This window comes from Mus pahari, chromosome 2, assembly GCF_900095145.1.
Source record: "Mus pahari chromosome 2, PAHARI_EIJ_v1.1, whole genome shotgun sequence".
Lineage (NCBI taxonomy): Eukaryota > Metazoa > Chordata > Mammalia > Rodentia > Muridae > Mus > Mus pahari.
This window is the reverse complement of record NC_034591.1, coordinates 9,520,474-9,538,922: the sequence shown is the minus strand read 5'-3', so window position 1 is coordinate 9,538,922 and position 18,449 is coordinate 9,520,474. Positions and strand designations below refer to the sequence as shown.

Genomic DNA, 18,449 nt, shown 5'->3' with positions numbered 1-18,449 from the left:
AGAGAGAGAGAGAGAGAGAGAGAGAGAGATCTTCCTTCTTTCAATGATGGATAATGATGTGGATGCATAAACCAAATAAATCTTTCCTCCCCAACTTGCTTTTTGTCATGGTGCTTATCACAGCAATGGAACCCTTGACTTTTAACCTACAACTTGTAACTAGTAACCTATGCTTCTGAGCCCCTCCCCCAAAGCCCACTCCATCCTTATAAACACAACCAGGTAAGCAGTCACACAGTTCCATGGGAAACAATGTTAATTAGCTCCCCGTGTTTACAAATTCATAGGACTTAACGTCCTAGTCATTACCAACTGATGTATGAGCAAGAGTACATAGAACAAGTGGTATTTTTCTCTAGTTCCATGAGTTATTTAAACAAATAAAGTCAATATTGACTTAACTCCTAAAGTAAATCTTTCTTGTTTGATAACTGAATCTCTCTCATTCTCATTTTAATTCCCAAAGTAAGGCTTAAATGACCACATAAATTATAGAGAAAGAAGTATGTAGCACAATGTCTTTTCCGTTCAAACACCTGCTCCGTGAGAAAGGTGGCATGGTTGACATCAGCTTTCATTCCAAACAATCTCTACACAACACTTACACTGAACCACACTTACATCTATCTTAAATTTGAAGTAAAAAATATTTTAAAAAATCTAGAAAAGAAAAGAAATACTAGCTGCAAGAGACAATTTTATAACATTTTAACTTCCGGATGGATAAATACTGTTTTCAACGATGCTCAAAGTTCAGAGATTCTGTGTAAAGAAAGAGCTCCTGTGAGCTATGTTTCCTCATTCTCTTTTATGAGAATTCATTATTTTGTGTGTAGTTGAAAAGACATAAAAATAAGCTGTTTTAACAAATTCTCAAATAATAAATTGTTGTGGTTGAAGCAAAAAGAATTGCCAAGCAGGAATGGTGGAGGGGCTACCTATTTCCATATCTCCCACTATAATTTAATCCTCCATGATCCTCATTCTTCATTTACTACAATCAAGTTTTCCTGTGGGAAATATTCAAAATATGTATATATAAAATTCTGCTTGTTTAGAACAAAATGATAACCTAAATCACTAATAAGAGGATAACACAGATAATGAAATATAAATTCACAGAACTAAGTTGTGAATATTCATTTAGATGACATTAAATGTGTTTAATGACAGAGGAAGTGTTACATGTTTACTGGAGCACAGAGATACCATGCAAACTAGAATATTAACTGTTTTTAGATGCATTAGAAATGAGGATTAGTAGGGAAAATTGATTTCTTAAAAGTTGTTTGAATAAAACATCTCAATTTGAAATCCATATTTGACTATTTTAAATAAATATCATCCAAGAAAAAAAATCAAATTTATCCTAAAATGAAATATATTTAACATTTATAACCACACTATAATCATTGTTATTAAAGTCACATAAGTGATCTCTCAGTTATAAGATGAAAATTTCCCAAGACTGCAGAACTCTACTATGTGATTTATCTGGATGTGTGCTGATCTGCAGTCATTTACCTTTCAATTTTTCTTCATGCTTGCACCCATAGACATTATTTTAAATACTTTTTAAAAGTGTTGCATATACTTTTTACAGTATTGCAATGTTGATTAAAGTAAAAGAAAGATACTGTGCATTTCCAAGCTCATATGGTCTGTTTCCACTAGGCCAGCTGTAAGTGATGCAGAATGCAGAAGCCACCACAGTTAAGAAGAAAGAACTAAAGGGACCTGTCTCAGCACTGGATCTCAGTCAGCTCAAATGGCTCATTTGTTGCCTAGTGACAAATATATGCTAGCTAGTTCTAAACTATTTAGGGCATGCAAAATCATCTAGCGAAGAAAGCAAAATTATGACTCTAGGACATCATTCAGCATTAAGAAAATATATTCATATTAAGTCTTATTTTCATGGTAAAAAGTTACTTCAGAAAAGAGTAGCAAAAAGAAAAATAAATACCCACAATAGGTAATGTTGGCATCTCTTGCATTTGAACTAAATGAGAAGTCTTAAAATTCAGGAGGGAAACCCACCTCCAACTGGGCTGTTTTCTTATAACCCTTCCAGATTCATTAGCAGTATTTCTCTCAGACAGCTGTACTGCCACTTTTAAAACTTCTTGCAAGACAAGTCACATCTTGTGTGGACAAAAATTAAGCCTAAAAGAACTGCCTCTTACTACTAGAGGTTAATTGATTATTGCATCAGTTGTACAAATTAGCCATTGCACAGTTAAACAGTAAAGCTCAGATTAGACACTGGATTCACCTCAGGGACAAGCAGAAGCCTTTGGTACTCAAAGTATAGAGAGGTAAATTATGCAAGAGGGACAGCAAGAGTCTTGAGAGACAGAGCTTTCTCTTTGTAAGGGCCAGGGAGGTGGGGTCTTGTCTGTAGCTCTCAACACCTGACAAACTACAGTGGATCCCATTTCACCCCCAGAGGAACAGAAGCAAAAGGAGCTGTGGCAGGAAGGCAATACACGGCCTCTAGGAAAAGTATCTGCCTCAGGTACAAGAATAAGAGAAACAGGGACTTCCAGCAGAGTTAAATATGCTAGAAAATAAATGGAAGCCACTGACTCTACGTTAAGGAATAGCATTTCTTTGGACTTTAGGAAGAAGTGTTAATATCTTGAGTAGAATAACACTGAATCACAGGGATATATCACAGAGTAGACAAGAAAACATAGAGACTAAATAAAGATGAACGGTACATGTTTTCCCAATGACAAATGTAAGGAAAATACTTAGTATGCCCAGTGGGATCAAGGTGTAAATTAAGTCTAAAATATTTAAAATTTGGACACATACAAAACTGCCTATTATAATACATGACATATGATAAGGTTATCTATGTGCTGGAGATATACATCAGATACATATGATATATACAAATGTATACACATATGTAAATGATTACACACACACACACACACACACACACACACACACACACAAAAAGCAAACACAGTGTACCATCCTCCTTTTAAGCTAATTCATATGCAATTCCTCTGAAGCTTGGAGACAATAATAAATTGAATATAAAATCAGTCAACTGGCTTTCACTCACTTCCTTAATACTAGACTAGCCAATAGGCTTTACTGACAGCAGAGGTAAGACCTTATGCCAACTGAGTGAGGTCTTTACCAAGATCAAGGCCAAGCATACTAGTCACTTTTGCCTTATCAAATTTTGTTTTCCTCTGAAATATGGTCCTTTAAACTCAAATTATTGCAGAGCACAATTTCCTGAAAAAAGACAGGCATTCCATATCTTACAGGCTCATATTTAAAGTGGAACCTTATTTAAATTATCTAAAAATTTTAGAAAACTTGTACCTTCAAATTATACAATAATTAAAGTTACAGACATGCTGATTATTTATTCAAGTAATGTCCTTTCCAAACTATGACCTGCAAGGCAAAATTAACCAACATTCAGACTTTGAAAGATTTCCCAGGAAAATTTACTGAATGCACTCAAGGGACCCTCTTATTATTATTCCAAACTCTGACAGAGTTTTCACAATCATGATGGGTCCAATGTTGCATATGCACTTTAACATATGAACAAATAATATTTGTATATGTTTATATATATATATATATATATATATATATATATATATATTCAGCATTGTGTGTATAAGCTATGATCCCTCCCTTGAACTATATACTTGTTTATGTTAAGAAAATATGAAAATTACAGTTTTGTTTTCTTTACTGCTATTTGCTTTACAGCTACTTCCACAAATGCATTGTGTTGACACCATAAGGATACTCATTAAAGGGTACAGTTTTTTTTTTTTTTTAACAGCTTAAATAAATGCAGCTGTTCTGGGGGGAAAATTATCCTCATGATGAATGCACACAAAAACCCAAACTGCCCTTCTGAAGCAATGAAGAAATTAAGTTTTTTTGTGTGTGTTTTACATTTCCACTGAAGGTAATTTGTGACAATAAGAATGGGCGTGGGCTATACTTTTTCATTTATCTGAGGTATGGAAAGAGTTGGAGCCAGGATGCCTGGCTTTGGGGGTATGTGGAGGATTGAGTAAAGAGAAAGGGAAAAGAGAGGGAACTTCGAATTAAATTTATTTTTAAAAAGTAGTGCCCAATGATTGGCTCTATGATTTAAGTTCTGCCCAGTCCCCCTCCGACTTGCCTGAGTGGCTCACATGATTAGAAACAGTGAATTGAAAGAACACTTAAATAGTTTTGCTTTGTATAAACGTAATAAACAGTAATTCTAATTATCAAAGTATTTATTAAGATGTTTTTGTTTATATAATATAGTAATGAGCATTTAACCTTTGAGTGCTCTATAGCTAATGATTCTAATAAACTTAGTGTAATTCTAATGCTTATCCACTGGTTCTTTATTTTAATTTAATTTTTTTTTTACTTATTTACTCTACAACTCTCTCACGGTCTGCCTCCAGGTCACCCCTTCCACAATCTTTTACAACTATATTATCAAATACAGTCACAAACTACATTTTGGTTGTTTCCATTTTGAAGACAATGTTCTTGATATCTCTTTAGAGTGTCTCCTCATTAACCACAGAAATACATTTGTCTTGCACAGCCCCCAGAGTACTCTGTGATATCAACAGACAACCTCACCAACACACACATAGAAAAATCTAAATATATCATATGTAAACCACTAATTTCATCAGGCGATATTCTTAACCCACACAAAGTTTTTAATTCATAATGTATATGATTCTATATATACAACTACAACTAAAACTAGTTCTTTTTGAAAGTGATTCAGAGACCAGGGCGAGGCAGCAGCACAAGACGCCTGGGAGTTCCCTGCCAGCCCAGGCTACAGAGTAAGTCCTTCAATCAAAAGTAAAGTTAAAGTCAACCTAAACAATAAGCTATATCTAAGACTTGAGAGAGATTAATAAAAAAATAAGAACTAAGTATCACAACTTTTCAGTGAGCTTTCTATATGAAAAATGAGGACCCTTCCAAGCTTTGGTCTATAATTTACGAACGAATAGGATCAGTGTGATTTTAAGTTTTCAGCATAATCCATCTCTTACTTTTAGCACAATAACCCACAAAACACAAAGAACAAGAATTCAAAATAACATGTGGATGAAATAATTTTACCTCCTCTAACCTATCAAGATTCATTCCTTTCCTTCAGTAGAAACATACTTCGTTGCTCAGAAATTCAGGGTCCCAAGCATTCAGAATAAACTGCTATAGATTTTCATTCATCTGTTATAGATTTTCATTCATATGTAACATAGTTACAGCTTACCTCGGTCAGGTGGGGCGTTGGGTTAAATCCACAGAGATTGCAAACTTGATTCTTGCACTCAGTGCAGGTGTTGAAGTTGGGAGGATCTTGAGACCCTACGTTGAGTTCAGTTCTGCAGAGAGGACAGGCAGGTTTGGGTTTGGTGGTCTTGTCCGGCTTCTGGGCGAGGACAGCCTTCTCGGGCTCTGTAGGTGGAGCTTTGCTAACCTTCCCAGGCGGGGGCTTCTTGTCTTTCTCTGCCTTCTTCACTGTTGGAGCTTGCTCAGGCTTGGACTCTAAGTTTTCAGCTGCCTGCGCTTTTGTTTCCTTCTTCACAGCAGTCGTCTTGGCAGGTGCTGATGGGAGTTGACCTGTAGACTTGGGTGGTCCCTGAGCAGCCGGAATCTGTGATGGGGTAGGGGCTTGCTTTGATGGGGCAGCTGGCCCAGTCTGTGGATGAGGTGCTTGCTGGCCTGCTGTGGAAATTAAGTTTGATGCTTGGCTAAAGATGGATGCTCCAAACCCGAATAGTTTCCCCGTCACAGTTTCTTGAGGAGTTGTGGGCTGTGATTTGGGGGCATCAGTGATACCACCCAGATTCAAACTGAACCTTCTTGACTGCTCCTGAGGCTTCTGGGGCTGCTGAGACTGGGGTGTGGCTTGGCCAGTGGTAGGTCGTGTGCCAGATAGTGTTGGGGATCCTTTGGGTACTGGCTTTGTATCTGGTTTAGGGGTCACCTTGGTTTGTGCTTTCTTAGGCTCCTCCTTCTTCTGAACTGGATCCTTGCTCTCAGAACTGGGCCCAGGATGTGAGATGATTTTTGAGTCTGATGCAGGCCTGGGCATGACTTTAGAATCAAGTGGGGTAATTTTTTCTCCTGTTGGTGGGAAACTCTGTGAAGGTTTGGCAGAGTCTGTTTTCAAAGGAGGGGCTGTTTTCACTTGAGCCTGTGACTGCACTTGAGAGCTCAGAATGTCAGGCTTTGTAGTTGCTGCTGATGAAGATGGGGTATCTGTGAGTGTCTCTGACGTCTTCGGTTGCTTTGGTTCAACGTCTGCAACAGGGGCCTTGGCTTGTTCGGGTAGGGCTGCAGAAGGCTCCTTGGGAGCGGCTGGCTCAGGTAAGGCTTCTGCCACTGGAGGTTGTGGGACTGTAGCCGGGGTAGGTCCATGAAGGGTTGGCTGTTTCAACAGTGGCGGTGGCTTTTTGGACTCCGGTGGCTTTTTGGACTCCGGTGGCTTTTTGGACTCCGGTGCTTTGGGACTGTCATGTTTGGATGGAGGTTCCTTCTTTGGGGAAGCCGGCTGTGATGGTACAGGTGATTTGCTGGCTTTTGCTGGCTGTACTGAGGCAGCCTTTGGGGTTGGCTGCGGTGAGGCTGGGGTTGCCGCCAGTTCTCCACCCAGAGCTCTTCGCATCTGACAGTTTAAACAGAGCCACTCTTTGATCTGGAAACAACACATAACCATCATCATTACGATAGCATTGCAAAAATCAAAAAAAAAAAAAAAAATCAAGTGTCTTAAAAGCATGCCTGTTCCTCATTCCTCCAAGACTCAAATATAGTCATTATTTTAATCAATACATTTAAACATGAAAAATTTAACTTGATAGAAGATAAGGAACCTCAGAATCTAAAGTATGCCATACTGTAAGGAAAATAAACAGGAAAAGTACATGATTTTATTCTTCCTCTAGTGTTAATTTTGGCATTCCTCATTCATGATTCGCTCAGGTGTGTTAGTTCCAGAAATAGAAGGTAATATATAAAAATAAGAATTTTAACTTATGAGGTTCCATTACTACATTATGATATGTGTTTTTCTGCTGTTGGCTCCTCACAAGGCTTTAGTTATACAACCCAGAGTAGGCTTGTCAAATTATGAAAATATTGCTGATTTCTTAACTTAAGTAAGGGAGGATTATTTCCACTTCCAAGTCAACATACTCACAAAGCTGAAAATAAAAATTAACCAAGGTAAGCTAAAAAGAGACGACTAATCCTAACTCTCTGATTATCACAAATAATCTGATTTATCAAAGACAATGCTGTTTCCTTGTAAACTTTATTAAGATATTCAGAAGGTAAGTGTTTTAGATAGTAGATAATGCATGCAGAGGGGAAAGAGAACAAGAGGAAGGCATATAGCTGAGACACACACACAGACATACATACAAAATTACACTTGCATTTCATAATATATCAATTGTGACTAATGCAAACTTTATTGCAACAACTTATAAGATAATTTAAAAGCATGCCTATCTAACATTTTGTATGATTCAAAAATATTTCATAGAAACTATTTTACATATTATCAGCAAAATTTAGAATTTTGAGTTCTACCATATACTAACCCTGTCCATCCAGAGTAAACCAAAGCTCTCTGCATGGTACAGGATAGAAGTATTCGAGCCATAGGCAATGGGGAACAGGTCAGCTAGTATGTAATAGTAAAGTATTAACTTGCCAAATAACATATTCTTCATCTTCAAGCAATTATCTTTTGTAGCAAAATTTAGTGAGTTTTTCCCAAGACTATAAAGGCACTGTTGTCTTCGATATTTTTAATTTTGACACAGGGTCTTGTTAGGTATCTACCTATCTCAGTATCCTGAGTATGGGGATAACAGTGTTGTTCATACAAAATTTTTTCAAACCATGACTCAATATAAAATGATTTAGCCATCTCATAAAGATCAAACATTGAACTGGACAATTCTAAGATGTCTTATTTCTATTGTAAAAATTAAATTAAAAAATTTAAATATTTGTGATAAGTAGTTAGTAGTTCCTTAAGTTTGTCTTCAGTATAAGTGTCAGGCACGTCTACAGTCATATTTTTATCTTTAACTTTTAAAACATTGCCTCAGATGGCCCAAACCTGCCTCAGATTCACTGTCCTGCTGATGATCACCTTGAACCTCTGAGTATCTTGCCTCTACCTTTGTAGGACCAGGATTTCAGGCCTGTGTACTATAGGAGATTAAACCCAGGGCTTCACACATGCCAGGCAAGCTCTATGCACACAGCTACATCTGCAGCTATATCTGTATTCTGTATCTTTACCTTCCCACGTGCCTGAAGCATTTCGAAGAGTAAATAACTTTTGTATAAATAATGCTCGAAATCATAAAAGTAACCAAATAATCATCAGGCCAGAGGTGTAAATTAACCTTCATTCCATTCCAGTAAAACTTGATGAAGAAAGACCTCTGTAAATAAGCAGGTTCCCACTATCCAAACTGTCAATTAGAAATGTGCTGCTATTTATTTTTTTCTCATGTATTTTTTCACATCCTGACTTAATTAGCTCATACTCACATAACCAAAGAAAATATGATTAGATCCCCAAGTCTTTATAAGTAGTGTATTTGATTTTCACCTTACCTGCAAAATATCTGTTAAGTATGTGATGTATATTCAAGTTAATCAATATACGTTAAATATTTTTAGGGCTAATTCTTATTCACATCATTCCCTTTTATTATTATTAACAGATGTTATGTTCAATATGGATATGAAACTAAATCACCATTAATTTTTTCACTCACTTGTTTACTGAGCACTTTGAACAGTGCACATGCCTTTGAAGGAGGGAATAAAACTTCCATGCCTATCGGTAGCTACAGTTCAGTGAGAAGTCAGAAAATGCATGGTAAGGCTTAATGTAACACTAGGAGTCTGGAGATAGAAAAGAAGGATCTGACACTATTGTGATGATTCCTTCTTTCCTGCTATTTTTTGTCTTGTGTTTGTACCTATAGAAATGTTGAGGTGATGAACTTGAACTTCTGAGTAATAAATACTGTAAATTCTTCTGCAGTGTGATCCCTGGGGCTTCATGTCCATCATTAGCTCTTACATGCGTCTCTGGTCAACTTTAAAATGATCATACTACCACGACATAGATAATGTCTAATATAAATAATCTCAGACAAATGCATTTTATGTGGTTAAAATTAAGTGATTGATTATAATCTATAAATGAACATCCACTTTAACGCAAGTGTTACGGAAAGGGAAGGAAGATACATGTGTGACTTGTCCCCTCACAGGCAATTCTCTTCTCTTAGTACATCCTTTCACTAAATATACTTCTGTCTTATCTTTTATCTCCTCAATGCATTTTTTCACTTTTGTAAGCAATCCATGAACATTTCATCCTTCTGTGTTCTGCTTCACCTCTAAAATAAGAGTTGAAATCATTGCCTGCATTGCTGATTCTACAGAATGGTAGTCTTTTGTCCTCTAAGGATGGTTTTAGACAGAGCTTCCTTTTAATTTATTATATTGGCCTTATCTCATGAATATTTAACTGATTCTTATGTCAGTACTTAACAGTCTTCACACACACACACACACACACACACACACACACACACACACACACAAACTAGCATGTGCCTTAATACACTAAGCAAATGATAAAGTTTACAACCAGCTTCAGTATTCACATACTTAACCAAAAAAATAGTGAGCCAACTTTGACACCAGTTCTGTTCCTACAAGGTACACCGAGATAAAAGAGCACAAGACAAAAATAATGTAACTGCCCTCTGTTATCCAACTTACATTGTCATCATTTTACTACAGTCCAGTCACTATACAAGTATTCCCTAAATATGTCTGCATTGGGTATAAAAGATAATTCCTCATTTATCCATTTATTCTTTCACTTTTAAAAACCTCTCTCTCTCTCTCTCTCTCTCTCTCTCTCTCTCTCTCTCTCTCTCTCTCTCTCCTTCCCTCCCTCAGATCTTAATTTATACTTCCATAAAATAATACTTAAGATGAACACAAGAAGTGGCAAGAAGTGGTTATCTCTAGATTTTTCGATTAAGACATGCTGTCGACGTTCTTATGCTAGTACTTACATAGTTACACTATGCAAGATCTATTTCCAAACTCTCAAAGAATTTAAACAACCAATGGAATGGACTCCCTTATGTTTTTCTTAATCTCCAATGTGGATTTGACCTTCTCACTATCACCAACACAAAACTGCCTAGCTGATACAAATTCTAGAAATTAAAAATGTTCAATTTTCCTTACTGTAGCATTTCATGTTATGCTATGGCTTACTACTGTGAACACAGCCACGTAGACTCTTTAGTATTTGTTATGTGGTCCCATACAATTCTCAATAGAATCCCTATTTGTAATTCTGAAGAAGAGGGTCATTTCCATGTGAATTTAAACTGGGAAGAATTTGCTATAACTGCATACCTACAAATATTTCTTATATCTGGAAATAGTAACTTCATTATTTTTCTTTCAAAGTTGAGCCCTTGTCTCTAATGCTGGCTGAGCAGAGGTACCTGTTGCACCAACATCAGCTAAAATACGTGCTGCCATTACATTGGTAGCCATAACTCTGACAACTGCCCCCTCATTTATTATTAATGTATCTTTATTCTATGATAGCCATGAGTGAGGGCTTTGAAAAAATGATAGCTCCTATGAGACCCCAAGGCTAAAAATAAAAAGCCCAGTGCCTGGAATGGGTTACCTTTTTAAAATTGTTTGTTAGTGAGGTCTCATGTCCTTAGAAATATTACCAGTTATTTATAGTGCTACTGGTTACTCTCAGAACTTGACAATAAGAACATATAGTTGAAGATACCACATGCATGAGTCGTAGCATATGAAGATACTACATTGGTACTGAATAGAAACTTCATTCCTACAAGACAGTTTTCACGGTGTTAGAATATTCTGTGTACATTTTTGGATGAGGAAAGTACCAGCTAAGAATTCCATGAACTACCAAAGTAATTGCCCTGGAAAGCATCCCCATGATGCAATAGCAGCACGAACACCATGGAGGCAAATAACTACTTTCTGAGAGGATTTATGTTCCATTCCACAAGATGAAACATAGAATCATTATAAGGGTCAAGAGTCTGTGGAGGTCATAGACTTTATGATGGTGGTAGGACTCCATACAACTATCATACTGCTGAAAGGATATAGTATTAAACTGAGTCCTAATAACTTATAATTATACCCATAGATCAATGCATCTCTCCACATCCATCTGAGAATCTGCCATTTGCAACAGATGGGGATTAACATAGAGCCCCACGACTACTCCAAGTACAGAAAATAAGAGACTGAGGAATGACTAGTCCTAATCAGAACATCTATGTCACATACTGTTTCCCAAGGCTTAGAGATCACTACAGAAGGGAGGCAAAGGAGTACATGTGCCAGAAGAAATGTACCCCTCCCTGATGGCACATTTTCACCATCTACATCTATTTGAAAACAGAATGACGAACACTGATATTACAGGAGCTTTCAACCATCATGTCCTAGAAGTACTCTTCCTAGGTTTGTATTAAAAGGAAAAAGCACAACATGATTAAATAGGTCTCAAGCTGAACGTGCTAAAATTCTAGATTATGCAAGATGAAAGCAAAATAGTCAACCTTAACTTCCTGACGGACTAGTTTATAGAAAATTCATAAATGAAATAAAAAATATTAAAGCAAATTTATTTAATAATCTAACTCAATTAGCCCCATGAGATGGGAAGCTGAAAGAAAAGCACAGCAGTGTTATTCATTCGGTGTCCTGACTTAATATGCTACATAAATGCGGGTAAGGTAGAGGTCAGAAAGTGCTTCTGCTCATTCCCCAGTCACCATGTATATTAATAGAGATCTACACACAATAACCTAATAAACCACCATGATTACTACAGGCTCAAGATCCCTGTTCTGCTGAGCCCTTGGATCAGACCTCGGAAATATAAAAATTTTAGTTTCACTAGTTAAGGTTTGGGAAGAACAACCAATGTCTTATTTACACCGCTAAAGAAGTTTGGTTGAGACTATCTCATATAGAATTTCAATTAATAGTTGTCAATTTAAAAGTTGTACCAAAATCACTGATTACCAAAAAAAATTATGACTCTTAGCTTCATGCCCACAATAGTAAAGATGTCGACCTTGATACATCTAGCCAATAATATCAAAAGTAGATTTTAGAGATCCAGAGAAAAATCACATTCCTATTCTGAAGTAATATTTTTCATTTTTCTCAGAACGCACATTTTTTTTATCCTTTGAGAATTTCTAGACATGTGTATTAATGTGTTTAACCTCAGAATAGAATGTAAACCTCACAACACAATGGTTAAAACAAATAGTACCCTCCAAGACAGCAGCAACAACAAAGTTCCACTAAAATAAGATTAAAATTCACCTAAAATTTGTAATGGATGCTTTGCTCAACTTAGATGACTGATATCCTTGAAATAATGGAGCATCAAAAGAACAATGCAGGAATTGATATCTGCTGGTGTTCATATTCGCTGCGAGGGCTGATATCCACTCATGTTCATATCTGCTGTAGGGATTGATATACTCTAGAGTTCATAGTCACTGTTGGTATGTTTTCCTTAAATCATACTTACATCATGAGTTTGTACAATAAAATCTGTTCTTTTATTCTTTTTTGTTTTTACAGTGAATCTTTCTGCAAATCACAGCACCTAAAGGGACCATCTACCCCAGCAAATCAGTGCTCTCAACTTCCCTGACCCAAGCTTGTGATTCTGTCCTCTGTGAGGTAATGTATCTTTACCTAAATGCAGCTCATCTTCAACAATGGCATTGAATGTCTTCATTTACCACTTACTGTTTCAACAACTGAATGCCTTAAGTACAAATTTGAAATTTTGCGTTTTAATTTTTAAGTGTATTTTCCGATTGTTTCTCTATCTCCTTTCTTTACACTTCAAAAGGAATGGCCAACTTACCCTGTTTATTCATGTCTGTGTTGGGTACCACATAAATCTGGGGTATTTTTAATGATAAACTATTACAAAACTTTCTCCTATATATCAATTTATTTTAGAAAATATAGTGAAAAACCTACATAATTTTGAATGCCATAGAAAAAAATACAATAAAACCAGATAGCAGATCTAAAAAAGCAACACTACAAGCAAGAACGCAAGCCCCAGCTTCAGAGCAGACTCTGCTTGTTGCTAACTCAAGGATTGCCCAGAGCACAGGACACATGCCTCCCACAGAGACAGTCACACCCAGCAGCAGTTTGGCTGCAGATGGCTCATAATCCTTAGCTATGCATATCAATGAATAATTTATTTCCATTAAAATGTAGATAATGGCATTCTTCAGAACTGTGATATTATTCTCGGTAACTTGGTAAAAATCTTTATTTAGCACGTAAAGTAGTTGGATGTTGCTTCTCTTAAACTGTGGATTGCAATTTTCTGCTGAATAATTTAGCAGCTATGACCATCGTTTGTGATAAGTATGCTAAATGTGCACTTTTGTATTAATAAAGCAAAACAGCATTCACCAGATGCTAACAATAGCATTCTTAATCCTTGCAAACAGCTTCAAATGATAAAAGCATGTTTCAATGTTTATCAGAGTTGCTTAAAACACAGAAAACTGACACTCACTAAAGCACCTTTCACAATATCTTAGTATATGGTTGTCAGAAGGCAATCCAAGAATGGCATCCTGTGAAGGGAATCCTGAGTGCTGCTGAGGAAGTCCAAGAAAACAAGACAAGAGTCTTGTGACTTCAGTTTCTTCTAAACATGGAATTGGTTTTTGGTTACGCTTTTGTCCCCTCCCAAGTGTGGCAGCAAGAAGTAGTTTACTTCGGATTATTCATTATTGCTTGCTGACATTCAATTAAGTGTTTGCCCTACCTTTAATATGCCTCTGTGGATAAATGTCTTTTTTTTTTTTTTTTTTTTTTACCATGTGCATCTTGTCATTGCGATTATACACAGCTTGAGCCCTTGAGAACTTTACTCAGGGGACCTTTCTTATCACTCAAGGTATAAATTGTCTGATGCTCTGAATAAAGTTAGCTATTGCATGAGATTTAGTTTGCCTCGTTTTTAGGCTCCATGGTTCCCGTGCCTCCATAGCAGTAAATGTAGGGCTATGAAACACAGTCCACGTTTACAACAGTTACACAAGAAGAGGAGGATGCCTGATCAGTCACTGAGCTCACTACGTTATAAAAGAAACTTCGAAGGACCTTCTCAAGCTTCTACGCATCAGCAGATCAGCACACACAAGCCTCAGACTCCCAGTTTTACAGCTTATGGCTGCAGTGGCTCCAATTACACAATGTTTGTGCAAGTGTGGCTTAGTGTATTATTTTATAATTATCTAATTTAATTTTTTTAAAGAAAAGATAAGTCACACTACTATTGAAATAGACCCAAAATCTCATGAATTGATTTTAAAATAAAGTATAAACTCAATACTTGCTAAGAACTTAATCAGAAGCTCTAGGATCACCTTGTGTGCATTGAACTGGAAAGAAAGAATACATTGAATACAGTTTATAAGATGCCAGAATTGTGTGTGTGTGTGTGTGTGTGTGTGTGTGTGTGTGTATATATATATATATATATATATATATATATATATATATAGTAAAAATGCACATTTCCCTAAGGGAACTTTTGACTCTTTTAACCTGTAAAGAATTCAATTGTTGCACAGATGCATATAAGCACATATTCACAGACACAGATCTGGGAAATGGTGTTTTAAATTCTGATTCATGGGCATTACATTATTCTGCCATTGTTTCAAACAAATTTAATCTAAGTTTTCATTATGATTCATTCTATTTTGATGTTTTAAAAATCTTTCTTCCTCTGTCAATATAACAGAGCAAGAGGAAATCTGGAGTGAAACTTAGTGGTTGTTATGTTTGTTTGTTTGTTTGTTTTTTCTGGTCAATCCAAATGAAGAATTCTTATTATCATGCTCACATATAAAGAAACATGTCAACTAAATTATTTGTTTTACATAAATTGTGTTGCTAAATTTTAAGTGTAGAACTAAAACTTCTAACTGATAAGTTAATGATGCAAACATATTTCTATTAAGTATATTTTATAGTTAATACTTTTATTAGAAAAAAATCACAATATAGCTAGCCCCACAAAGACTTGATGTGCCAGGGTCGGGGAATATGGAGTGAGGCCTCTGTATTCTGGAGGACACGGGGAGATGGGGGAGGGAGGAAAATTGTTGGAGGGTTTGACCAGAAGGAGCAGCAGGGAGCAGGATGTGAAGTTATACTCCCATCATGAAGCATGAAGGACGAGCTAAAACTAGACCTCAGATCATCTGATGCTATCTACGTATTAGACATTATTTATGGAAAATTATGGAGTTGTTATAGATCATTTTATACACTTGTCTTCAGTGAAATAGTCTGAAATATCTGTATGTAACAGGTTGCCTTCTCAAGGCAATTAGTATTTGACATGAGTTAAAATGTTACAAATGCATGCTTCCTCAAAGGACAGGAAGAGGCAGGTGTTGCTGTTACTCACTACATTAAGCTTATTTACTGATTCAATAAGTGACCTCATTAGCCTTAGTTATCTGCTTTCACAGAACAACATCTGTCATTGCTAAACTATATGGACCATAATACTAGTTGTAATAATACATAGCAAGCCAACTAGACATAATAAAAGCAAACTCTTCAGAAAAAACATCTGAAGTGATTAGTCATCTGGAAGACAAAATTAACAAAAATGTAATGGCTTACTTCTAGTGGATAAGCTTGTGAGTATCATATGAAGCTGTACACAACAGAACACCCGGGGAGTAAAAGATCAGACAGACAGCTTAAAAGATTAGGATTCAGTGGAATATTTTGAATATATTTAAATAGTACAGAATTTTAAGTAATCTTGTCTTTCTGGTAAGTTAAACATTATTAGAATACTAGTTTTAATGGCAAACTCATTTTGTTATAATCAAGATATTCTACTTTTAAAGGTAAAAAGAGATAGGAATTTCTATGGCATTGCAACAAAGCAAATGCCTTGCATCTTCCAAAAGTGTTGTGCTTAGATTTATGAAATGTCATTTCTCTTAAGACTTCAAACAAATGCGATACCAGTTAAAGGACATACAATTTTGATGTAAAAATAATGAGTAAAGGTACTGACTGCACAGCATTGTAAACATGTTATTTTAAAATCTCATATTATTCATAACCACAAATTCCCCTAACTCCCTCAATTAGATTCTTATTATAATTGGCACCTGTAATGTCTCCCAGAGGCCCATGTGTTAGGAGCCTGGTCCTCACAATGGGAACTACTGAGAGGTGATGGGAACTCAGAGATGGGCCTATGATCTACTCTCTAAGACAATTCCTGTGAAGGATATAGTGAAAAACTTGTCCCTCCTTCCCACTGACTTCTACTCTCCACCCATGTGCTGAGTAGTTCTGCTCCTCCACCTGTTCCTGCCATGATGTCTTGCATCCCACAGGCCCAACATCAATAGACCTTGATCAGAAAACCAAAACACAACTTCTCTCTTCACAAACTATCCAGATAGTTATTGCAGTAAGGGAAGCCGTTCACCACAATCACCAGGGCTAAAGAATTTCTTCAAAATAAAATGGAATTTAAATAATTCATCAAGCCCTTAACATCATATACATTTTTTAAACAATAATGCTGATCAAGCAAGCTCTTCAGTGCTGATTTTAGTCTGGGCATGAATATATAAAAGTAGTACAAAGATGTACCATTAAAAGTAAAGGCCTCCTTCCTCCGCACTGATGCGGGCACTCTGGAACCAACACCACAACTTGCTTTTACAGTCTATGGTGGAAAGTGCTATAATGTCATGAGATTTGATTTTATGTTGAAGTTATATATTTACAATGCTCAGTGTTTCTATCTTGCTGTATAAGCTGACTTTTATCAAAAGATGACTTGATGTCACTTACTTCTAGGAATAACTCAGTGGGAATTTTTTGAATGATGAGTTGATCCCATTCATGAAATTGCATAGAATTACACATTACTAGATGCAGTTCTACTTTGCTTTATCACTTTCACCATGTACATTCAATTAAACTCAATAACTAGAACTTCAGTTAAAATTATGATTTACTTTGTGAAATACTTATTTATATTGTGTATAACGGCATACAGATTTCACGGTTCCTGTATAGAGGTCTGAAGAACATCTTTTGGGTTCTTTCCCTTTAAGATAGGAGTTCCAGGACTAGAATTCCATTCATCACGCTTGGTGGCAAACACATTTCCCACTGAGCTATCTCATCTGTTTCATTAAAACATTTATAACCCAAGACATCCTCTAACCCTCAAACACTAACTTTCTATTGAGAGAAAGGGAGCTCTCACCCCCATCCCTCTCCTGTATATAACACAGCCTCCTGCAGTGCATTTTCTTTATAACACTTTTACCATCTGTCACACCATATGTTTTAGTTATTTGTGATGCCGACTAGAATACCCTCCCAGAAGGTAAAGACTCTAGCCTATTTTGTTCATGCCCAAATGTCCAGAATCTAGAACATCCATGAAACTTAGTGGATGCTAAGCAACTTGTTGAAGAACTTTGTTGATTTCTATTTTACTTATTTATTTATTTGGTTCTGTAATCTGGGGCAATGATGAGTGTTTGTTTTCCAGGTCATTACCCAAGTCCATTTTTATCTCCAATCTGCCCACTGAAATTTGAGTGTGATAATCATTAATGACTTATTCTTTTAAATCTTTCTCAGGAGGCACATATCTTCTTTTATTTATGTTACCCGAATGAACCCACTACATTTTGATATTTACTGATTCAGAGGACCTCTGAGATCTCATTGTGCAGTTTTTCCTTGTCTCTTCAAATAAATACAATTTCCATCTTTTTCTGTGGCTGCTTCACCCAATCAACTTATAGTACCAGTTCTTTTTTGTATTTTCTAGAGGTGCTATACTTTATTACTTCAAAAGATGGACCCATAAGGGAAGTGATCAACATTTGTGAACTGGTCATCTTTTTAAAGGGGAATAAAAGGGGTTTGTGAAGCAATTTTACTCAGACTTGGAAGGGCCAAAGAACAAATCTTTGTGCTAAAAACAGCAAACAATTGAAAAAGAAAAACCCTTCCTTTTTTGGAAGAGTTCTTTCAGTTCTTCCCCCACCAGAAGGATGCCAGCCTATCTTTCTTTCACCACAAGTGTGTTAGCTAATCTTTTCTTGTTTACCATAGCTGTTTCCTATTCTCTTTCCAGGACTTCTTAACAATTCCTGCTCTTCAGACAGACACATGTACAATCTCTCTCTCTCTCTCTCTCTCTCTCTCTCTCTCTCTCTCTCTCTCTCTCTCTC

At 36.3% G+C, this 18,449-nt stretch overlaps 1 protein-coding gene across 1 annotated transcript in view; it reads right to left on the bottom strand.

The window, feature by feature from the left end:
- Pclo (piccolo presynaptic cytomatrix protein) overlaps nucleotides 1-18,449 on the bottom strand; it is a 317,165-nt gene that overhangs the window by 285,956 nt on the left and 12,760 nt on the right. The window contains exon 3 of the mRNA XM_021190148.2: nucleotides 5,291-6,718. Coding sequence (XP_021045807.1) covers nucleotides 5,291-6,718 — 1,428 coding nt within the window. The remainder of the gene's footprint in view (nucleotides 1-5,290; nucleotides 6,719-18,449) is intronic.